The sequence below is a fragment of the Lates calcarifer genome, linkage group LG7_2 (genome assembly GCF_001640805.2).
Source record: "Lates calcarifer isolate ASB-BC8 linkage group LG7_2, TLL_Latcal_v3, whole genome shotgun sequence".
NCBI lineage: Eukaryota > Metazoa > Chordata > Actinopteri > Centropomidae > Lates > Lates calcarifer.
Window position 1 is genome coordinate 7,281,508 of NC_066854.1, and position 24,835 is coordinate 7,306,342.

The 24,835-nt window shown below is 42.0% G+C and overlaps 2 protein-coding genes across 18 annotated transcripts in view; both read left to right on the forward strand.

Annotated features, from left to right (window-relative positions):
* Positions 1 to 10,237, forward strand: part of mbnl2 (muscleblind-like splicing regulator 2) — a 50,484-nt gene extending 40,247 nt beyond the window's left edge. For 9 of the 17 annotated variants that reach the window (XM_051065962.1, XM_051065960.1, XM_051065961.1 and 6 more), the window contains 2 exons: positions 828 to 863; positions 6,326 to 10,237. In XM_051065962.1, coding sequence (XP_050921919.1) covers positions 828 to 863; positions 6,326 to 6,450 — 161 coding nt within the window. In that variant the 3' untranslated portion in view covers positions 6,451 to 10,237. Of the gene's footprint in view, positions 1 to 827; positions 864 to 2,043; positions 2,139 to 6,325 lie in introns of all 17 variants that reach the window. The other 8 variants (XM_051065963.1, XM_051065968.1, XM_051065965.1 and 5 more) reach the window with 5 other exon arrangements.
* A 171-nt stretch (positions 10,238 to 10,408) lies between these two features.
* Positions 10,409 to 24,498, forward strand: LOC108872959 (ras-related protein Rap-2a). The gene is made up of 2 exons (XM_018660905.2): positions 10,409 to 12,406; positions 23,276 to 24,498. Exons 1-2 carry the CDS (start codon positions 12,093 to 12,095, stop codon positions 23,511 to 23,513), a joined length of 552 nt encoding a protein of 183 aa, XP_018516421.1. The 5' UTR covers positions 10,409 to 12,092; the 3' UTR covers positions 23,514 to 24,498.
* The last annotated feature ends 337 nt before the right edge of the window (positions 24,499 to 24,835 follow it).

The window sequence follows — 24,835 nt, forward strand, 5'->3', positions numbered from 1 at the left end:
TGGATGGAAGCCTGTGCACATCATTGTACTGACCCTGCATGATGCTGCTCTGTGGCTCTGTCATCTCTCCTCTCCTATTTAGTCTTCCCTCATTTTTTCTAAAAATTACACATTTAGATTTTGTTAAATTATTTTTCCTCATTTGTTTATAGTACGTGCATATAAATATACTTAGTTGCAGATAGTTTTGTGGCCACAGAAAAGCTAAAAAAAGTTATGGGAAAGCAAACACTTGGGAGTATTTTAAGAATTTTTGGATCCAAACAAGTGTTAAAAGCTGAGCTTGGCTGCTCGAGGACCAGTGGAAAACGTGTAGCAGCTATATCCGGATCTCAGATATCGACATGGTCGAGTTAGTGAAACTGAGAAACGAAATATGGAGAAACAGAATGACATGTAATATAAAGTAAGCATGAAGCAAATAGGTAACTCATTATTCGTCATCTCCCTCATTCACGTCTGCAAACAATAACCAGTGAACTCACAGAACCAGCTTTGCTACATGCTACACCTGGCCACAGCCTCATAATGTATAACTACAGCTATTAGCTGCAGCTGTATATAAACAGTACTTTCGCACTAATACCATAATTGATGAAGGGACTTCCTCTGCTTGCTACTGTTTACTGCATTCATACCTGGCTGACAGCACCACTAGTAACAGTAGCACCTGAGCTGTCCTCAAGTCTCTTTTTTTTTTTTTTTTTTTTGTCTGGTATAACCTTGTTGTTCTCCTCCCTCTCAATTAACCCATTTATTTCCTCCTCTCTCTCCCTCTCTGTCTCCCTCCCCCCCTCTCTCTGTCTTTCTCTGCATGAACACAACAGGGTCAGTCTTGTGCATGACTCCTGCTAGCAGTCTTGGTAGGTCCCGACCTTCCCTTTGCTCTCTCGCACACACTGTTTGATGTAGGTGGGAGTGTGGGGGGGTGGGATGAGTGGGCAATATCTGCAACCCTTGCAGGTGAGACAAAAGGTCACCGCATCACCTCCTGTGACAGGCAGTGATGAAACTTTTTAAAATGTGCTCTAGGAAATTCTCATTAAACTGTCCATTTCTCTAGGCTGAGATATGATATGAAACACATTTACTTTTCATGTCCATTTTGTGTCACCTGAAAGAGTTGTGACTTTCAGTTCTTGTTTCCCTACTGACTTTCTTGCTAATGACTGTTAATGATTAAAATGTTAGCGTAGATAAAGTACTGCAGACTGATCTGTTTGTTCTTAAGTCGTAGGATAGCTACTGTCTGTTTGCTGTGCTGTGTTGATCAGGAAATTTAAATCAGTTTCCCAGAGAAATTACATGTAACTGGAGCTTTTGTCTCTTGCAAAAAAAAAGGGATGGGAATTACAAAAAGTCCCAGTCAGCTTAACAGCAGGTTCCACATCAGTGAAATAAAGACTAAGATTTTCAACACAGTATTACCGCAATCCATGAGAGTTGCATGTTTTTGGTGTTCACAGTGAAGTAGTCGCCTGGGTTTTGGCATCCTCCTTCTGTTCATCTTGTCAGCCCACATGGATTAAAAAAAATAAAATTCCCATCCCTGCTGCCAAAAATGTCATTGATTCATTGTAATTGGTGTCTTGTGCCCCTTAACTTCTCTGGGAAAAACAGCAAACTGATTTTCCGTATAAATTTCCTTACTTGTGATTGTAATCAGCTTCTCTCCTCTTGTTTTTTTTTTTTCTCCCATGCTCTCTTTTTCTTTCTTTCTTTCTGTCCTCCTTGCTTTGCATTGTGAATGGTTGCATGCCATCTGCCGGTGTAACCCTAACGATGGCTTGCTGGCTCTCTGTAACATCCGCCGCCACCACCACCACCACCATCAACAACAACAACAACAACAACAACAACAACAAACGAATACCGTCGACACACACACACCACAACTGTTGCCATGGTTACCATAACGCTCCACCTACCTGTCCATTGCTACCACCTCCTTCCCCTCTCCCCCATTCCTCCTCCTCCCTCTCCCCTACCCCCCTCCCCTCTTACCCCCACCCCCGACTCCCCTCTCCCACCCTCAAAACAAAGTCCCAATGATGTACAGTGCTACGCCTGCTACTGTCTCTGCAGCAACAACTCCTGCCACAAGTGTCCCCTACGCAGCAACAGCACCAGCCAATCAGGTTTGCTCCTTTTAAAGCTTTCTTTCATCAGTCCCTGGAGCTCTGAATAAGTACTGCCTTCTAATAGTGAGCTGCAATAACCTGCAGCTGAGCCATAGCCCACGCCCAGCCCCTCCCCATCCATCCTCGCGCCTGCACTGGGCAAGCTCACACCAGCATGAAAAGCCTGTAAGTGGGCGTTTTCCAGAGAATCGAAAGCAGAGGGGGCTACCTGAGCGAGCCGGTGCCAGCGCAGTGTATCGCATTACTTGTAAAACAGCCCCATTAGGGGCTCCCAAACAAGCACTTCTTCAGAGCTCCCACATTTGCAAAATAGTAGTTGTGTTGTGTTGCACTACTTCCTGGTTTTGTTTTGCATGTTCTGTTTTAAGTTTTATTTTCCACTTTTCTTGTTGTTGTCAAATAAGCCTCTCCATCTGCAGTAGGGGCATCATCTGTACTGCTTGTGTGCTATGCAAACACACACATTCAAGCAAATACACACAGACAGTTTCTCCAGCACTTGCAGCTGATTCATAACAGCCACCATGTTGGACCTTTTCCTGTTTCCACTCCTCCCAGTTTCACCTTTTTACCTTTTTACCACTAGTAGGATAAAAGGGAGAATAAATGTGAGTTACGAGCCGGGCTTGGTCAGGGAGAGACAGAGACAGGAAAACTGATCACAGAAGTTGTCTAAAAATGGCCTCTGATCGGCGGCTCTCCTGTTGCCGTGTGTCAGCAGGAGCCAGGGAAGCGGGGCCAGGTTTGAATGCCAGAGTGACGCATGTGTGCCCCATTTTAAACCTGGAAATTTCAGCACAATGCTGGCACCCTGGCCTCACGCAGCTGGCAATCATTTACTGGTAGTCCTGTATAGAGGTGCCTTGAGGACACACAGATAAAAGTGGAAATGTAACTTGCCAACAAGTGCAAAGTCATCCACAACAGAGCGTGTAGTATGAGGACGTTCATCAAAGTCTCTTTGTATGTGTTTCTTTGCTTTTTGTAAGGAAGTGCAAATAAATGTGCAGTTTAAAATTTACTGTTTAAAACAAAGTAATTATTAGTTGGCTTGTGCCAGTAACAGGGACCAGTATCCTAATTTTCCAGCTTTTTGTACTTCCTCTTCTCACTGCTTTTCTTTTATTCTTTCATCTTACTGCATCTGTGTCCAGAGAAAATATATGAATACCAGCTTAAGTTAGAGAGTGACAATTTAAGTGTCTAAGAATACCTTTAAAACCAGTTTGTATATCCGGTTTGGAGTATAATTAAAAGAAGAAGATTAATCATTTCTCAGTGATACCCCTTCCATCATTAACCAGAGATCCAACCCCAGTACCTTGTGCTTTATTGCCCCTCATAGGCCGGCAGTGTATGCACTTCCTGTGAGTCACTGTCTCTTCCTGTAATTGGCATGCAGCAGCAGTAGCAGCAGGAAGCAGAGCTGCTCTTTAAAGATGCATGTGGGACAAGGAGCCAGAGAAACACTGACGTCAGCCCCTCGCTGTCTGTCTCCGTCTGCCCCCCACACCCCACCCCTCCTCCTCTCTTTCTTTCTCCCCCCTCCTCGCCCTGCATTAAGATCCCACCAGCTAGGACACAGTTAACGCTTAACTGTATAATATCCAGCTGTACTGCATACAGTACATGCCTCATTTAGTACAGTCATCCCCATCGTATGGTTTTTCAGGATAAACACCCAGGCCATGATTTTATTCTGATTTCATTTATGGCCACATGCAGCTGATGTCACTGTTTGAGCTGCAAAACAAGTTGGACAGAACTGGAGAATTAACTGGACATCATAATGTTAGAAATGATATACCTCTATCGTATCCTGAGCCAAAAGAATTAAACCTGCCAGTGGTAGGCATCTGTTTCTTCAGATAAAATGAAATAAAAAGAGGATAATGCACATGCACGGAGGGACAGGATATTCCAGACATGTTGATAGGTTCAGAGTCTGGTCAACTCATGACCCTCTGAACTGTCACTGTGACATGACAAGCAGTAACCAATCACATCATTCCATGTCCCGGCCCATATTAACCATGTGCTAACGGAGCTGGGGTGTCTGGTAACGTCACTGCTTTTCATGGAGATTGTAAAGTCGCAGTGCCCTCTACTGTCTGAATGTGGCCTTACATTACATACTCTACAGGGTCTATGTGAACAGTCCTGGTTACTGAAGTGATGGGAAGATGACTTGTTAGAGTTGAATAGAATTAGAGATTGTTATTTTGAGTAGCTCTTCAGCTAGAAGACCAAGAGTTCAATCTCTTCAACCCCTGTGGAGGAAACCTGTCATTATTCTTATCACAGTTATTAAAATTAACAGACCGGGTCACTAAGATCCAGCGTAATTAGAATAATATCTGATATTAATTTGTAAAAAAAAAAAAAAAGTTCAAACCTCCACCATCAGTCTGTAACGCACACTTAATCACATTTAATTAAGTGCTATCTTCCTGACTTGCTCTGGGCTGAAACATGCTTGCCAAGTATCGCTGCACCAAATCTTAGACAAATAGGACCTGCAGACAATTCTTGGAGTTTGTTTTTATCCACCTGTGGTACCAGACGGGAGGGATGTACCGTCCTGTCTGTATGATCCCACCCGTCTGGCACACCAATAATACGTATATTTACTCTGCTCCTATTTCCATACTCCACTATGGAACGGACTGTCCTCTCAGGCCCTGCACATCACGCCCTCTCCACCTGTGGTGACCTTCTGTGATGTGCGATGTGACCAGTGGCTTCTGTCCTTTGCTGGCTGTCTATTGTCCGTTAACAAGCACCATGCGGCTTTGTTCTGCGTTGGCTTGCTGCCAGTGGCAACCACATGATACCAGCCAGCAGCTCTTCTACCTGTCTTCCCCTCTATAGAAAACCTCTCTCCTCCTCTTCTTCTTTTTCTTTCTCTCTCTCTCTCTCTTTGTTGTGTGGTGGAATAGTCTTTATCTCCTAAAGGGAGAGTACACACAGAGGTGACCAGACCTGGGTGAAATGCTATTAGACAAAGTTTTTCCTCTTTTCAGCATGAAATGCCAGACAGGTGGTATTGCCACAACTCAACAAGACAGACGTTGATTGACAAATATTTACCTGTGATTGTCTCAGCTTTCTGGGACGTGGTTGTTGTGGTAAAGCCCTCCTATCAAAGGCCTAAAGATCTCAGTATGCTTCAAACCAACTAGGCTATATCATGTGTTGTCTGACCAAAAGCAAAGGTCTTTGTAACTTTTATTAAATGGCCTTATTTGTTGCAAAAAGCATGTGGTCATAGATTTCTCCTTGCTGCTTCATACCGCATCCCCAATTTCTCTACAAATACTAATTTGCGTTTCTTCGAAGGCGTTCAAGGTCGTACATATTAAAGAAATACTGAAGCAGATATGTGAAGAACGTACAAAGAGAGCTTTAGGACATTTTCATATCTGCAGTCTGGTCGATTGAAGCTTTTAGATGAAGTTGTCTCAGTCCAGTTGCATACTAAGTCCAACCTCTAATTCAACTACAAGCCGTTCTCTGCAAGTTTGAGCTAAATAGCTGCCATCGTCACTAGCAAAATCCTTGCCAACAGCTAACTGGAGAAGGAATCAAGGTCTCATCAGAACTACTTACAAAGTACACTGCCTTCTTCATAAATGGGCAGACAGCATCTTCCTCAGTGTGGAATAAACATTCTCATGTGGCTTTTAACGATGCATCGCTTGAATTTCTTTCCGTGTGAAAAGAAACCAAATCAACAGGAAAGCACAGCACAAAGTGAACCAACTCATCCCCTCGTTCAGACCAATGGAAACAAACTGTAGGTTTGAAAACATCCTTAGAAAGATTGGAATTCTGCTTACTTTGGATTTTGTGTTTTAAAAAGTTACAGAAATGACTGCACATTTGTTTGAAGCATACTGAGGTCTTAAATAGGCAGGAAAATGGCAAATATTATTTGACCCAGACCTTAAGGAGACGCCAAACACAACAAAAGCATCAGTTTCGTCTACTTACGTTACGTATACTCACACGTTTCCATTAACCAAAATCAGTTGAAATGTCACACACTTGTGGTAATGCAGATTGTAACCCTGTATATTACTTTACATTATACATGTAAGTAAATAAAGTGTCTCTCTAACAGGTAAACTAAATTTGTCTCCCCTTCCTTTTCTTCTTTCCATCTCTCTGTCTCTCTCCTCCAGATCATCCTGAAGTAAGTGTCAGGAAGGGAACGGAGTGTCACGAAGCTGCACTAGGAAACCCAAAACAGCCCCTGTGTAAATACTACCTTACCTCTCCCATAGAGGTCCAGCAACCTGCATGCTAAGAGTGTAACACTTCAATTTAACCGTAAGAACTGCAGTGCCGGTGTAACACACACACAAAAAAGATATATCCTGTATGTATTGCTAGAAAAAAACTATTAACATGAAAAAGTCAAAAATATTCTTATGTATAGTACTACATACATAGCAGACACACTATAGAGGTCATTTTAACAACTGTTCTCCCAAAGTACCGTGGATCTCCCCTCTTTCATATTTATTCTAAAAACCTCTGCACAACGTTCATCCCTTTGGTTCGTAAAAAAAGATGCTTGATTTGCACTATATGAGAAATATAGTGCTTAATGTGGAAGTGGGAAAACAGGAAGAGTCACAGAAAACCCGTGCACAACCACACCAACGCACTCAGCGCTTTCAAGAGGGGTTTCGTCTCGCGGTCTTTTGCTTTTTCTCTCTGCAAAGTTGAATGTCCTTGGGGCAGACATGGCTCATGTTTTCTGAATGTGACTGCCCCCCACCCCTACTGTGAGGGTTCCTCTGTGACCCTCATCTGCCCCAGATGCTATTAAGATGCCATGATGAAACTTATCCTCCCCCTCCCACCCCCTCACCTCCCTGCCAACTTTTTCACCTCCGGAAACATCTTGCCAAAGTTACGGCTTGGAAGAGGTCGATGGAATCAACCTGCCGGGAAGCAGGACCACATTTTAACACCCAGATAAATTCTTTCCTTTCTCTTTTGCCATTGCGAAAACTGCTCAGAACGTACCCTCTATTTGTCGTGGTGCTGGGTTCAGGTTTTTGTTTAGGAGGAGCGGCGGGATAGATTGTGCACGGATTTTTGCATGCAGTCGGGACAGGGGAAGACAGTGCCCAGTGTTGACAGAAGATAGTCGTGGCCATTACCGTAAAGCCTAAAGGCTCGGGTCTGTGCCAAGGGCTTTACAAAGCTTGAGGGTTCGTTCCAGACATACCAAGCCTTGTGTGTGTGTGTGTGCATGTGTGTTTGTATCTGGAGACTGATGGTCTGCCGGCAGACTGGGACTTGAAGCAAGGTCTAGCAGGTGACGACAACACCAGGCCTGGTAGGAGATTTCTTTTGAGGGGTTGGATGAGGGATTTAAGTGCTAAGACTAAACAAACAAAAAAAACAAAACAAAACAAACAAACAAAAAAAAAAACGGTGCATTTGACGACGCTCGTCAAGCAAAAAGATAACTTGAACTTTGACTGGAGGGCTATCTGTGACCGTCGGTTGTCCTGTCCAACCCTACTATCACCGATAATCCTGTTCCATTTTAGAAAACTGTAGAAGTGCCTAAAAAATGCTCATCAACAACACATGCATCCAGAGTGTATCACTAAAAGTCACAGACACAACACACTGGCTGTCAGAAGCTACGTGGACTTTTTGGAAAAGACATCACATTTTGCGAATCGTTACCGGAAACAGTTTTCCGGCAACAGTTCATTAACATCACAAGTGACTTTATCGAAACAAAAAGAAGTTAAAGAAACGACAAATCAAAAATAGCTTTGTAGAATGTTTGGTGACTTTCATGGTGTACCATTGTTTCCTACCATGGTTTGAGTAGTTTACATGAGGAACGTGAGTGAGAAAAAAAAATGTATTGTAAACTGTGTAATGTATGTAAAGTGTCTCTTATTTTGAGAGTTTCTATTCATGGTTCTAGAAATGTATTCAAAGTTATTTAAATTTTGTGTTGTCTACTATCAAGGTATGTTTGAATCCCCCCAAAACTCCTCAACCACCTCCACCTCCACCTCCCAGAACAATCATTTGTTTTTTTTAGGCAAGATCATAAAAGGTTATTTTATTATTTTAGCCCATCCCTCTTCAGTTTTTGCATTTTACGACTTTTAACTCATGATACTAAATCTTATTTTCCATTTTTTCAAAATTCTGATGTAATTTCATGGTGCTTGATTAACATTGACAATCCACAATCATACCTTTTGGAACAAGAGTGCTTCATCACTCTGGTTTCACATTTTGGTTTCACTCACTATGATTGTCTTCACATGCATTATGATTTGTATGTAATATTTGTGGATGGTGGTAAAAGTTCTATTTTGTTGTAATTTATCTTATGTTACTCTTGGTCAAATTTTAGTCAGAAACAATGTTGTAAACTATTCTATTTTGAAATGAATGTAATTTATTGAGCTGTGCTACATTCTGCACGGTTGGTCATTTCAAGGTCTAACCTGTCAGGTCAGCGTATGAGAAGTCGCACATGTCTGAGGGGTGGGGTTTCAAAGTCGACCCACCAACAGAAAGCTACTGGATCTTTCTTGCCTTCTCATCGATAAAAAGATCACGGTGTTGCAGTAATGAGCATAGTTATAGAGTTGCTTGTGTTGTTGGAAAAAAATGTTTATTGTATAGATGACATTTTACCAAAAAAAGAGAAGAAAATTTCAAAAAAGATGTACTTTTCACACTAGTATAATAGTATTTCATAACAATATTAAGTTGTTGCTGTGGCAACCAAATGTTGCAATTACTAAAGTTCGGTATTTTTGTAAATGACATTGTTAAGTTGATTTTTGTTTCTTTTTGCTAGAACACTGTACACAAGGTAGATTGTAAAGAAGATATGAACATTTCTTATTCTTCACTGAGATTATGACAATGACCTAATATTTTCATTAGCAAATAACAGCCTCTATAGTGCTGTGACTGTAACACTTCAATAGATTTAAAGTCATCAATGTTACATAGATTATATATAAATATATATAAGAACTAAATAATCTATAAATTAATAAGTTGAGATGTACAACTCTTCCCCTGACAAAGGACCTTTAGGTTCCACACTGAGACATTTTATTCGAGGCGTATGTATCACTAGAGTTAAGGATTGCACTTTTCATATTGTTTAAAGATGTGATCTGTTTTTCATTTCCTGCTAGTACAGTAAATCTGTTTATCAATCAAAAGCAGATACTACCGGTAAATAACTTTAATTCAACATGTTGCATGGGAAAACAATATTTTCTTTTCTTACTAAATGATAACGTACTGAATGTTTCTAGTGAAAAAAAAGTCTGTACACAAAATGTCCTCATTTGGTGACCCACGATGCCCTTGTGTATGGAATCCTCTTGAAATGTAATGTTTTTTGAAATGTGTTGGCAATGATTGACCGATGGTAAAAAGAAAAATGTAAGCACTTTCTGAGCAGTTGGTCAGACTGAGCAGACTCAGCTTATCCAAACACTTTGCCTTATCTTGAGTCCATCGTGCTTAAGGTTTTATGTTTTTAAGAGCTCTTATGAAAATTTATTAAAGAGACTTGAACGGGTCTCTCTTCTCAAATCCCTCCTCAGTTTCATTTCAAATATATATCTTTATATCTAAATCATTTTTTAAGGTTTTCACGTGCGCATCACAAGGCCAAAAGGGGTGACTGCAACGGAGTGAACAGTCACCAATATTTACTTCCGGTCTCCCAAATCTGTAGTGAGATCTTTTCGTCCCATTGCCTTACAATGGAACCGTTCAGAGTGTGTAATTCACAGCTTTAGCCAGCAGAGGGCACTACACTGGAGACTGCAGGTTGTGAATTGTGACTGCTTGTGCCATCGTTTGTTGCAGCATACCCTACCAACAAAGTAAAAACATTAAGATAAATTGATAAGAAGACCCTCATCGAATTTATAGTTTCAATGTAATCATTTTTAAATGTATTCTTTTTGCATATATTTTGTGCTATTTTATGTTTCTATAGTCAAATGTTTCTTTGGTTCCAGCAAGATAGTGTAAAATCTATTGAAAGAAAGAAATAAAGAAAATCAAAGGAATGTTTTATGTCTGGACCTTTTATTTATGTAACATATAGGAATAGCATTTTATATCATTTATATGGAAATGTGCATCTGAAAACTCAAATACACAAAGATATATGGCAGGATTTAAATCCTGCTTGTATTTAAGTCTTTCAGACTTACGTTTTTGCCACAGATGATAAACATGGTGATAAGAACTAAAGACTGGGACAAGTAAACGTTGCCCAATATTTATTTTCTATGTCATTTCCTGTCACTGCAGTGAGGCATTTTATGAAGTTAAGTTAAAAAAAACATATGAGGGGTCATTAATACCACAACGTAAATGTCTGTCCACTTGCCTGTTACAGGTTTAGCCACTGCGTTTGTCATTTTCTTCACTATGTTGAACATTATCTTATTAACGAACAGCTGCGGTGTGTAAATCCACCGTTATCATTTAACTTCAGCGCTCCTAGAAATGCCAGATGAGATTAATGAACACTGTGTTTCTCACCCTTTCATTGTTCTGTATGTTTATAAAGTATTTATGATCCTGATTAGGATATAGACAATACAACAGCAGATTTGCAGACACATGGTTGCACATTTTGAAGATCGCTGCTCTAATTCTGTTTTCATTTTTCAAACCTCCCAACTGACTAATCACACAACTTAACAGAAAAATATAACCCTTTTGCTCAAGAAAACAATGACTAAAATCTCCAGGCGAAGGCGTGTAGAGACTCCTAATGACCTTGCTGGTGTGCAGATGCAGGAGACTTGTCTGGAACAACTCCCATCATCTAATGGATGCCTAACCTAGTTTCCACGGCAACTGCAGAGACTATCCTCCCAAGAAAAATGACATCATTAGCCGAGTCGGCAAATACCCAAAAACAACACGTTTACGCTTGAGTGACAAAGACCTCTAGCTAGCAGCCATAGCGAGTATGACTCCTGTCGATCGGGAGCAAAGGAAGAAATAGCATGACCTTATTACAGACCCACATAGCTCACAGAGGGTGGAGGTTAGGGTGGATGAGTGGGTGACACTCGAACACAGGACACTGGTCCAGATTTGTCAACATTGGTGTCGTTTAGCCATGACCATGACCATGACCACTCACTAACCAGTGCCAAGTTGTGATTTGAACTCAAATTACAATCTTTGCTAGCATACTTGGGACATGCTTCAAATGTGTATGGTTTTGTAGCATAGTTTTCCTGTGTAATTTTTGTCATTTGATATCTTACTTAAAAAAATAAGATGCTTTAATGCTTATGTCTTTTACTATTATTCTTTTAATTAGTTTATTAGTTAATGTTTTTTATTTTACTTCCATGGTGATTCTCTTTGTTTGGTTCTGTGTGGCACTAATCACCTCCCATACATTCCAGGAAATAGTAGCATCCAGTGCATGCACCGATTCCAGAGGCGTGGATTCCCAGCACTGTTGTCTCCTTAAGGATAAATAGGCTGTTTGCCTTTAACTCCACTGTACCCCACTGTGCAGAGAAATGTAGTGCTAGCCTCCTGTTTTGTCGGCACACAAAAAGATGTGCCGTGTAGTTGTTTCTAATTATAGCCAATCTTATTTTTACCACATCGACGCCTTATTGCATTATGGATGCCTCTGGAATGGTGTCCCTTCGAGATAGCGTGGGAATATTTCAGTAGAGGCTGTGGCCGTGCATCTCAGGGCTAAATGCTCCAGCATCATCTCAGTTTGCCCGCCTATAACTGCAAGAGCATCTCATTTACCGGAGGCTGTTACTGTGCCATGCCCGTAGTCTGAGTCCAGGCTCCTGTGCACGGGGATGCGTTTGTTTTATCCGCTGCTGAAGACTTTATTTTCTGCATGCCGGATTTAACTCCACGGGAGCGCTAATGCGGGAGTACAAGGTGGTGGTGCTGGGCAGCGGCGGGGTGGGGAAGTCCGCGCTGACGGTCCAGTTTGTCACCGGGACATTTATAGAGAAGTACGACCCCACCATTGAAGATTTCTACAGGAAGGAGATCGAGGTGGACTCCTCGCCGTCGGTGCTGGAGATCCTCGACACGGCCGGCACCGAGCAGTTCGCCTCAATGAGGGACCTTTACATCAGGAACGGCCAAGGCTTCATCCTGGTCTACAGTCTGGTCAATCAGCAAAGTTTTCAGGACATCAAGCCCATGAGAGACCAGATCATCAGGGTCAAAAGGTGAGATACAGTCCACGTTCGTGTATAAACCACCATTGTAGTCTGATGCAATAGACGGGAGGTGATTGGTAATGTTTTAGGCCCCTGAAATAGTCACATCCCAAACCCCATCAGTTGGTTGTGAAGTTATTTCGCTTTCATTTAATCATGAAATGTCAGTGCAGTTAAGTGTTCCTAATCTTTCTGGAGTGCACCCTGGAACCCTTCAAGAGCCCGTAATAGTCAATTTGGAAAGCACCAAAAACAGTCTGTTTTTTTTTTCTTCTTCTTCCAAACTCTCATCCTCTCCTCTCCCTCCTCTCCCTCGTTCTCCTCCACTCCTCCTCGTGAGAACCGGCTCATATGTTCTTCATAAAGAGCCCAGCTGCGGCTCACCTGCCATATATCAACCCGCTGAACTCTCCGCTGGGTTTGATATTCCCTGTCTCTCACACATGACTAACCCTGGACGGCTTTGATCAGTTCGGTCCATTACTCAACAAATCCACTGAGCTCATCTCATGGCCTGGAGAGAGTGAGGGTGGAAGAAAAGCTGTGATCTTTCCTTTCTGGTAGTGACATATTGGTTTTTGTTGGCTTTGAGCCTTTCTTAATTTCTTTAATGACACTGACTGACTGACTGCAGGCTGCAAGTCGAGAATCTTTTAGTTAACAATTAACATGATGAGGGCTTGAGTTGATGTCATGGGATAGTTTTGGTGCCATGTCAAGACACTGCAGGACAAATATGATGAAGTCACACCACTGACAAACGCCAAGGAATGTTTGCTTTAGAAATCACTTGTGTTGAGACATTTATGTCTCTGATTTATGCTGTTAAATTTCATTTTTCATTTTTTATTGTGACCATGTGACCACAGCATCCACAGTTTAAGTCCAGCTGGGGACCTGTGTTGCATGCCATAGCCTCATCTCTCTACTGTCAGCTTTCAAAATAAAATCCAGAATACTTCAACATAAAACACTAAAAAGGATCAAGTAAGTATTGAAGGGTGCATTTGATTTTCTATAAGGTTACACGGGTGTTCTACGAGGACATGCTTGACCCTTCAGGGCCCCACAACAAACTCCCAGATCCTCAAAGTATCTGGAATACAATGTGTTTTCTGGTCCTGGAGTATTTTCTCACTCACACTGAAATGACCGCAGTTCACAGCCACTGTGAGGAGAGTCTGCATTCTCTCCACATTTGTGACAAATTTAAAGGATAATTCAGTTTTAGTACTTAGGAAAAAATGTGAGCACACAGCTGCAGATTAGTGCGGCAGAATCAGATCTGAAGTTGGTCTGGGTCGTCGTATTCAAAAATAAAAAGAATACGGACTTCATTAGGAAAAAATCATGTGATGGCTCATGTGTAATTTAGGAAAAATTGCCCCTTGTCTCTCTGGTGCAGCTGAGAAAGTACACTTGTCAACCTCACACGACAAGGCCGTGCCACATTTATTTACCTAACTGCACACCGTGTTATAATAATTTATAATTGACTCTGCGGAGTTTGGTGCAGTGCTTTCCAGCTCCATCTCCCGGAGTGAGGCGAATGCTCCCGTGGCACAGACGTCACAGGCCGAGGGGAAGCAGGAGAGCGTCACGGCTGACGAGGCACGGCAGGGACGAATGCACGAGGGAACTCCTTTGAAATGAATAATATAATGACGGGTAAAACTGCGTTCTGTCGCCTCTAGTCAGCCGCCACCCAAAGCAGCTGCCTACACTGCGCCAGCCACTGCTGTCCTCAAGTGTATATCTATAAATAATTCATACTTTTATTTCACACTGCTCTGCGTTTGAAGTAGGGATTGTTACTGTATGTGCAAGTAAGGAAATGCTCTTAAACACATACAGTGACCGAAACCCATGTTATCGTCTCACAAAAGTTCCTGTCATTGATTACTATACAAGCATCTTAAGAATACATTCATAAGTCTGGACAGAAAGTTCGATAATTAGGTCATTATCTTTGGTTTCTTGCCAAGCAAAATATACCAAACCTGCTCTGGTTACAGCCTCTCAACTTTGAGGATTTGGTGCTTTTCTCTGTTATGTAACCTTAAATTGAATATTTTTGGACTTTGGACTTTTTGAAGTAATTTCAAGATATCACTCTTGGACTCTGCAGCAGCAATAGTTTTCAGAAAAAAAATATTATCACACTAAGAATAACAGTATTTGAGCTATTTCCATTTGCTATTATCTACATAAGTGTACAATAATAACCTCGCTCACTCAGTTTGACTTGCTGTGTTTGCCAAACAGACAGCGTGTCCATGGAAAAATACAGGAAACAGACATATATACATACACACATAAAACAATGCCACGTACCACCACATTTATAGTCTGAGCTAGTTTGCGACATCCATGAGCTTTTAACAAAATAAAAACTCTCTCTCTCTGAAATGGTGTCACAATTCTGCGATCAATTACTCATCAGTTCCTCATTAGGCCAAGGCAGCACTTTAATTGCAAATGATTGCAGCGAGTGCCAAATAGTGTAGCATACACATTTTAAATTTGGAGAAGAGGGTTAATGTATCAAATTAATTCAATTTTTGAATGTTAATAATTTATCTACAAAATCTAATTGATGTGCTTACATTACATACACACTTCATCTGCCTTTCAAACACCAGTTGAGTTGCTTTCAGTCGTTAGTGCTTTCATCTCCTTTTTCTCCCTTTAGTGTTTACACTTCAACTACTTTCGGCGCTGTAACGTCTATGCTCACATTTAAATTGACGCCTCGGCCTCATTCATTGGTTAAACTAAAACATTTTTCTTCCTTTCTCAGTCTTTGCTGCATATTATTATGCTTTAGCTTGTACAGCTCATTTAACAAATTGTATTGTCACACATGGCTTCAAGAATTCCCGCACAGTGAAAACACATGCGTGTAATGTCAGTTCATTTGAGGATAGAAAGAATAGGCCATTTAAACACATGCAGACCGCATCCACTCAGTGCCCGTCTTTAATAAAACGAGCAACACAATCAACTCCTGGTCTCCATTAGCCGTCTCCAGGAGATCAGCCTCCCTCCTCCCAAACTTCTTGCTGATCCAGCAACAGCAGCGGCAGCAGCAGCAACGAGAACCACAAAGAGATATAGCATGTGCCCACTCACTAGAACTTAATGGGATTGTGTTGGGTTGGAAGCCAAGAAGACATCAGGCCTCCATTAGGGAGTCATATAAACCAGAATGCTTATGCAGGGCTCTTTGTGGGGGAAGCATAGGAAAGAAGCGAGATCCTATATGTTACTGTGTCGTGTGTGGTGCAGGTGGCTCCGAGGCCATCGTCTCCTGCTGCGATGGCTAACCCTGCTGTGCAGGAGTCCACATACAGCTCCACTGTGTTGACTTCCAGGCAGGAGGTGTGGAGAGAAGCAGGAAAATAGTTGAAATATTTGGGAAATGTGCTAATTAGCTGTCTTGCCGACAGTTATATGAGATTAAAACCACCGATATGTCTGTATGATGGATATGTAGCAAACAGCCAGTTAGCTTAGCCTACCATAAAGGGGAAACAGTTAGCATGGTCCTGTCCAAAGGAAACTAATTCTGCCTACGAGCATCAACAATCTGTACAAAAACAAAAGAGTAAATATGACAATGCCCTGTTTTACTAGGGGTTATGTGCCAGACTGTTTCTTGGCAAGGAAATAGTAAGGCAAGCTGCTTCCCCCTGTTTCCAGTCTTTCTGCTAAGCTAAGCTAACCAACAGCTAGCTCCAGCTACATATGTCTTGAACAAAGCACTTAAGTGTATTTCACAAAATGTCAACCTGTTCTTCTAACATGGTTAGCATTTACCCCGTCATAAATGTCAGCACTTTTGTCCCAAGTGTGATCGACCTTACTGTGCAAATGAATTTAACTCCACATGTAACGCTTTTAATAGTTTTGGGCAGTTGATACGAGCTTAATAAGAACAACCCTGCTATACTAAATTGATTGTTAATTGCTCAAATAATCATTATTATTAATCATTATTTTTCATTAAGCAGAGTAATGTTAAAGGGAACCTGTATTAGATGTTCTGCTGTGATCACATTTTGCTTTTCATTATATTTGTGTACAATTTGTGCATATTTGTGCAAAAATACACCATCTGTTTTACTCTCCATAGATGCCAGCACCTCACAAACTCACCATATAAACCCCATGCCAATTGCTATCAGTGAAAACAACATCTGGGTGTAGTCCAATATTCCCCTCGCCCGCATGTAAAGGTTTAGAGTTCTGTCGGCCCAGGAGGAGGAGGCACGTTCAAAGTGCTCGAGCTGCGTTTTCACGCTGCACTGATGCTGTGTCTAATAGCAGGCGGTGAGCATCACGCACTGCTGAGTGGGAATAGGGTGGAGAGACCAAAACTACGTTTCCCAGGGGGCAATTTGGTGTGGGCATAAAGCAACTTCCTGACCTCAGGCTTTTAGTGTTTGCCATCAGGAAGAAGAGAGTTGTTAAAGCAGCCTGCTTGGTTGAAAATGTGAGCTAAGGGGAGCCACCAGCAAAGTGCTCGTTGTTGGTGCGTAAAGTGCTTGGACTTAACATATTTACCGCACTATGCTCCTGTAAGTGTTTTCACCAGACTGCCATTTATCACATTCAGAACTGACATGTAGCTGCTCTCAAGTATCTGAAAACACATCTGTGTGTTGTTCCTGTCCAACCTAATGTGCACTAGGACAGTCATTCCCAGCCTTTTCGAGGTGTTAAAAGTGACGTAATGTTTTCTTGCCACCCCTTTATCACAGGGTGAATATGTCACTGAGTTGCAAGTAGTTCAGCCAAAGAGGTGTGTTCCTATCCCAGACTTTTTCAGAAGACAAGAAAGGTAAATATATCACTATAAAAAGCAAAGATCAGAGGAAAGTCAGAAGTGTTCTTTTTACCTAGCATGTTTCTCATCCCCTCCATCAACCCCTCAGGAGCCCTTATAGGAAAAAACTGCTTTACTTTGATCTGTATCTGGGGTTTCCCACATGAAGATGAATATCACTTGTAGATTCCAGATCCCAAGGGGACATTTAGAGAGTGACAACATCAGTTAGAAATGTATTTTGGTATAACAGGAAGTTGACAGAGTTTTTCAGAGGACAGAAGTGGCTGTATTTTCTGCACAACTGCACAATTAGTTTGCAGTCTAACATTGCTGCTCACAGCTCCAGTTTGTTTTTTTTTTCTTTCTCAGCACATGAAGTAGGCTTGGTGTGGTGAAAACGTTGGTTTGGTTGGAAAAACAATCAAATCAATGAGAGCTTTGTAGGGAAAAAAGAATGACGAGTTTGTCTTCCTCCTCTCCAGAGCCAAATGGTAAATGGTGACAAAAAATTGCGATGGAAATGGCAGCGGTCCAAGCTGTTGTAAGCTGACTTACAGAGATAACTCTTAAAATCATTATACAGTATTTGGTCGGTTGACGTGACAAAATTTAAAGTCACCTTGTTGAGTTTTTTAACCTCTAGAAATGCTATGGAGAGATATTTTAATGATTGTTTTGTTTGTATTTTGCTCGATTTGACACATTCCTGCTGCCAGTTTCAGAGTGGGTGGTGATAATGTGCCAAGAAATGTAGCAAAACGGCAGGAAAGGTAAGGAAGAAGAAGACAGCCACTTAGCAATAATGCAAGATTTAAAATATTAAAAGTAATGCAGTTTTTAAAGGTATATTTGGTAAGAAACAACACCATCTTTCAACAAGACAGTGCAGATCCATACACATTGGCCAAATAAAATTCTCATCCTGTCTGAGATCCTTGCCAAAAGTGATAAATCAGAAGTTAGGATAGCATTTCTCTCTGCGGAGAAATCTTTAATTCCCAATCTCCACTTAAAACACACTAGGGAATACATTTTAGAACATTAATAACATTTAAGTTTTGTCAAAATCCCATTTGAGTGTGTTATTTTTTGTGAAACCAGTGCAAAACTCACCTTTTTATCTCTCTTTGGATTTTTGTCTTTCTTTAACTGCTTACAACAGCGGGAATAATAAAACTAATGAGGACTTTACTGCCATACTCCCTATACAGTGTTTGCATCTGAAGTAAAGAAAATGAGATAATGTGGAGGAGTTGGGCTGCACCATTAAAGATGAAGCTAGGGGTTTCATCATAAAAAAGAAAAAAACTTCTCCATCTGCTATGCAGGCCCTCTCTTTGTCTGTTTATCAGAGGAATGTTTGCGGTCAGTTATTTTGTTTCCTCGCTTTCTTCTTCATGTAGCCGGGATGCCAAGGCGCCACAGAAACATTAGCTGGGCTCTAGAAGCTTTGTTCTCCAGCAGTAACACCCTCTGGGAGTTAACACAGTGTAGGCGCTATAGGTTCTGTGATTTTTCTTTCTGGTCATACAAGCAGATACACGCGTTAAGCTGTGTCACACAATGTAGCTGCTCCAACTGCTAATTAACAGCAGATGCAGAGAGCAGAGGCGGCTGCAGGGTTGGAGGGCTTCGCCTTGGAGATGCCCGACTGATCTTTTGTAATTTGTGTGCGTGTTTGTCGGTGCTGTGGGGCTCGTGAAAATAGGTGAGTGAAGTCACTGTAGCTATTTAGCGCAGCAGGTAGCCTTAATAAGGCTGTTGTAGCCTGAGGATAAGTGGAAAATGTTGAGGCCATCTTTTTTTGTGAGTTCTAAACACTGATCCTCCGTATGTGGGAGGGTTTGTGTGTTTGCCTTTTTCCCAGCAGCTGGAATAACACCCTGCAGAGGCAAATGACAGTAACTACTTTCTGTGTGCTCTAATGGCCAAATGTTATTCAAGGTTTCACATGCATTAGGAGGATGCAGCATTTCGAGCTGTGGATTTTCACATTTGGGGGGTGCAGATGATGGCATCAAAACAGCAGAGCTCAGCATTTTGCAGTGTTAAAGTACTGCAGCTGAGCACATGTATCATTCTGAGAGTTTTTTTACGGCAATATTTTAGGAATCACTACAGATTTTAATATCCACATCTCTGTATAATTTCATAAGCTGTCAGCCACCTGCTGTTTTCTGTCCCATAAATCCAACGCGACTTCTCTCCCACTGCATTTTGAGAACAAAAAGCTGCATATTCATACAGCTGGTGGTTTCAGCCAAGCAATCCAAACACATTCCAAGTGTGCTGATAATTCCCATGGTGCACGGTTGCCAACTCTGGTGTTGGACCAATAACAAGTTAGAAATGTTTCTCATTTTCCCCTGCTTTATATTCATACAGTAAAAACACTACAGGCAGAGTATAAACACTGGTAACCAATAGTTGAAAAGCCACAACAGCCACGAGGGCACATTTTACTGTGAATATGGGTATAACAGCGAGGACTCGGTTTGGTGAAAGTAAGTATTCATACCATTGACTTTATGTCTTGTATTATTACCATAAAGGACTTAAAGTTGCCATTTTTGGCCACTTGGGGGCAGCAGAACAAGATGAAAACACAACATTGGCTTATTAACACCTTTTAACTTGATTCGGTGAACACGCTAACAAACAGTTGCTAATTTACACATCTGGCAGACGTGAAGCAGCATTAGCATTTATTTGAGGTCATGTTTCTAGCCACCTGACGTATTCAGGCCCTGTAATTACTCTCCTTTTAGCTTTGTTTGTTTTGTTTTTGTCTCCACCAACTCCCTAGTAAAATGCTAAATGTTTGGCTTTGTCTGTCTCTAATTTGGTGCTGTTCAGGTGGGGAACAGTGGGTTTATCAGAGCTTTTTTGTCGCCTGCTGCTGTGACAGGTGAAGCTGATGAGAGCAGTTAGTGTCAACCAAGCAGCAGTGGGCCATAAAACCAAAACAACAAGCTGCAAAAGGCTAAAGGGGTAGTTTTTAAAGCAGCACAGAGCTGTGGGTTTGTTTCCATGAGTGACCATTTTCATAGTACACATAGTTTTTATTTATGTAAACAGTATTGTAATGTTGTAGCTGGTCGTGACTGAGCTAATTCTGCATACTGTACTGTTAAGAAGTTTAATGGAGTAAAAAGTACAATGTTTTCCTCCAAAATGGAGGTACATAGTTGTAGAAAATGGAAATTCTACCAAGTAAATCAACTTACAGAAATAAAGAAAAAAACAGCTGACAAAGAACTGGAAAATCCTCTTCAACTGCATAAATTAGAATTTTATTTCTTATCCAAAAGATGACAGAGTAAAAAAAAAAGGTGAAAAAAAGAACATTTCAGTCATAAGAGATGCTGAGCACCCCATGTTTAACCCCAAACACTGACTTGACTGACATATTCTTCAATGATACACGATATCAGTCTATAAATCCCTGTGGGGCGACTTTTCCTCGTGCTGTGTAGAGCAGGTTCAGTTTCTCCCCATCTGGCGAGGAGCGAGCGGTAGTTTGATGCCGCAACAAACGATCTCTACACAAACTCCCACCCCGCCCTAGAGACGCTGGCTCTCCCTGCGTCTTTGTAGTTATATATAGAGTTTCTCCTGCAAGGCTGTCAGTTTGCATTTGTCTGCATGGTGCTCTCCTTGTTCACACTTCACACCCCCTAGACTCCAGCTTTCCAAACACACAGGCCATGCGAGATGTTTGTCCTGCTGAGGTCAGCTGCTGTTTGTATGTATGTGTGTGTGTATGTATGTGTGTGTGTGTGTGTGTGTGTGTGTGTGTGTGTGTGTGTGTGTGTGTGTGTGTGTTGTGAAGTGCGGTGGCTGTGAGGGAAAATGTCAAGCTGCAGGGAAGACATTTGAGCCTTTGTGAGCAAGTTTTCCCTGCTTGACAGTCGGTCGTGTTCGTCGACCAATTAGGGCAGAAATCGCTGACATGATATTTAATCATTTGCACTTTTTGGGAAGCTTTCCCTCTGTGCTGAATTCCTCTAGAGGGGGGTCAGAGGTCAAGCTCAGCCGCAGAGCAGCACCCTCGAAACTTGTAGGCTCTCGCTGTCCCACTGAAGTGTCCTTCAGCGGGTCCAGCAGGTGCTTCTGTGCCCCTTCATACCGGGTCCTCCCTCTATAGGACGCTCTCCATGCTCATTTCTCCACCTCTCTGCTTCCTGCACTCATTGCCTCCAGCTCTCTGGCCCTCTTTAGCTCAGTGAGATGGTTGCCAGCTCTTTTCCACGCCTCAGTTCTTCTCCCAGCTGAGCAGCGTGGCAGCAGGCCACCAATTTGTAGATAAGAGCCCATTTCTCAATAGCACCAGCAGATCGATAAGCCGGGCTCGGAATGCATTTACGAATGACTGATGGTGGAGGCTATTAGATGGTCTGTGCCATTACCTGTAGTGAGAATATATACCCTCTGTAATTGACATTCTGCAGTTATTTAATCAGAGAAAACATGAAGGGTGAATAACTGAAATGAAATACAGTATATTGTACTGGACAAAGTGGGATCTTGAGTTACAAGAAGACGAACACTACTTGGTTAAAACTGTGCGGACACCCAAAGACTACACCTATAAGCGTCTGATTCCAAAACTATGGGCATTAATCTGCCGCTATAACACCCCCCCACCCTTCTGGAAAGGTTTTCCCACAAGAGAAAAAAAAACCTGTCTGGTGCTGCGTGATAAGGTTTAGCTTGCAATTGGCGTTGGAGTTCAACCCAAAGGTGTTGGCTGGAGTTGAGATCAGGGCTGTGGGCCAGAAAACCATTTCCGTCCAAACCAACGTCCAAAATATCAGTGTATGTTGTTGTATTAAACCTGCGATAACAAATTTCTTTTGGCCACTTGGGGGCAGTGGAAACAAGCCGTTAACACAGCTTCGACTCATCATTGTAAACCTTTTAACTAACAGTTGCTTACTTATACATCCAGCAGTTATGAAGCAACATTAACATTTATTTCGAGTTGTATTTCTGGCCACCTGATGAGTCTAAGTCCAGCATTAGCTCTCTTTTTAGCTCTGTTTTTGGTCTCCACCAGCTCCTGAGAAAACGTATCTGATATATCTTTGGTGCTAAATGCTCCATAGTTGCTAACTTTGTCATGAAAACACCAATTGAGAAAAAACTTCACCTCACTTCATGTGTGTATGTGAGTGAATCAGAGAGTTTAAGTTTCTTATTACTGAACTGCGGGTGTTTGCTCTTCCTCAAAATAAATAGATGCTCTGATGATATTTTGGGATGAAAGTCTCTGTGTCAACTAAAGCACTGTAGAGTTTTAAATGTAGTAGCACGCAGTAGCCAAATCTAAATATGAAGTAAAAAATGGTTGTTTCCAAGGTTCGAGGCCAACGTTCACGTCCCCCCCATGTGAGAGCAGCACATTAGCTTTATTCAATTATTCAATAACCTGTTCCATTACTCTCCCCAGCCTGGTTTCCTTGTATTGATGGCTCACAGGGAAGAGGACTGGGATCGTCAGCCACACGCTGGGGAAGAAAGCTTTTGATCCGTTAAGACATGCTTAGTGCATGATGGAAATGATGCAAAGTGGAGAGCTACCGATTTTAAACAAGAATTGGAAACCATTAACTGTACAGCTCGCATGCCTCGCTAACACATGTATAATGTATCCAGGAATAAATAGAGCATCAAAAGAGGTGTTTTTCTTTTGATTTTAAAGTGACAGTTTTCTAATGGGACCGCCTACTGATATTAGACACCCAGGGAGTGATGGAGGCCTCCTGGGAAGCTGGGACTGAACGTAGCTGTGTTTATCCCCCTCCTCCCGCTCCATTGTGCATTGTTCAAACCCTTATTGTTTCAGCATCTAACAAATACAGTATGTAGGCCAACAATGCACACACGCACACTGGCTGTCACTGAGTTTTTCTCTCCCATTTACTCCCTTAGATATCAGGAAGTTCCTGTAGTCTCAGGCTGTAACAAAACACACCCAGCGGGGGAGAAGGCAGCAAATTTCAGACGTACACTCCTCTGATATGTCTTCTCTTTCTTATTTCCAGGTACCAGCAGGTGCCGGTGGTGCTCGTGGGTAACAAGGTGGACCTGGAGGAGGAGAGGGAAGTGTCCCCCAGCGAGGGCCAGGCGCTGGCCGAGGACTGGGGCTGCCCTTTCATGGAGACATCGGCCAAGAGCAAGACCATGGTGGATGAGCTTTTCGCCGAGATCGTCCGGCAGATGGACTTCTGCCCTCTGCCGGACCGGAGAGAGACCTGCTGCCCCGCCTGCAGCATACAGTAGCAGTCGATCGGTCTGCTGGAGGGGTGATGGATGGGAGGAGGGTAGAGATTAGAATGCAGATTAATTCATGTTAGATAGATTGAAGATGGAGGGGTTTAAAGCAAACATCCACTTTTGCTTTCACTATTTCTACCTGCTTTCTGCGTCTAACAGTTCAGGCCTTTGAGTTGGTTAAGAAGCATTCTGGGAAATGTAGGAAATCACGTAGCAGAAGCATACAGCGCAGATTAAGGGAAATTTAACATTCATCGCTCCTCCGACAAAGGTGGATTTTCCCTTCAAAGAAAAAAAAAAACAACACTTGACCTCCCACGTCTATCACCACCCTCCTTGATTAACGAGATTGAATTTTCGGGGTTTCCCAAAGGCAGCACGGTGCCAAAACCATCTCAAAAGCCATTGACAAAGCGGATCATAGCGCTAAATGCTTTTGGGAAACCAGCCATAGGTCTAAGCAGGGATGGCAGTGCGCTCAGCAGTGTTATCGGTCCCGTTTTCTTCTGCTTGTGTTTTTCCTTTAGCACTTTCGAGACTTTTTTGACAGTGCAAGACCAATCACCGAGTATCTGAGGGGATGTCACCACTGTGAAGAAGTCGGTTAAAATGCAGGCCCACCTAACTACGAATGAATGAACAGATGAACGAATGTCTAAAAAGGAAACTGCACCTTTGGGGAAATTCATTCAGAAGATCCCAAATGTTGACATACTGTGGATGATGTGTGCATGAAGTTGTGCTGTCACGCTGACACTGAGTACAATCAATCTCACCCAAAGAGACACCATCAGTCAATCAACCTATCAGTCAATCAGTCAATCAGACAACTGTCTTTACACCTTACAGATGATACAAATGCCTTGTTACATTGTATGAAGTGAACATCAGTGTCAGTGTGTAGTTCATTTATCTTAAATCACGTCAGATATGTTAGCGGTTCAATGTCAGAAACACTTATTTTCAACAAAAATAAATCTTTATGCACAAATGTGTCACGCTTTTTTCTTGTTGTACAATCATTCGTTGAATCTCGAGGGAAAGAAACTCCTTTTACTTCCCTTAATTTGAGTTGTTTTACAAAAGCATTTGCCTCCTAAATGCCATTTACAACTTTGAAGTCACCTCGCTCATTTCACTTTGACCTCCGTAGGTCACGAGATATGCAGTCATTGTGAAAACAGCCTTTCAGCTTTGCTATTTAGCAGCAATCTGGCTCCATCTCTGGCCTGCGTCGAGATGATTTATGATGTTTTGGTCCTGCGGTTGTGTTCTCTGGCCCGGTGTCCCGCTGCTCCCACTCCAGCCATTAGTGCCAACACTTAGTG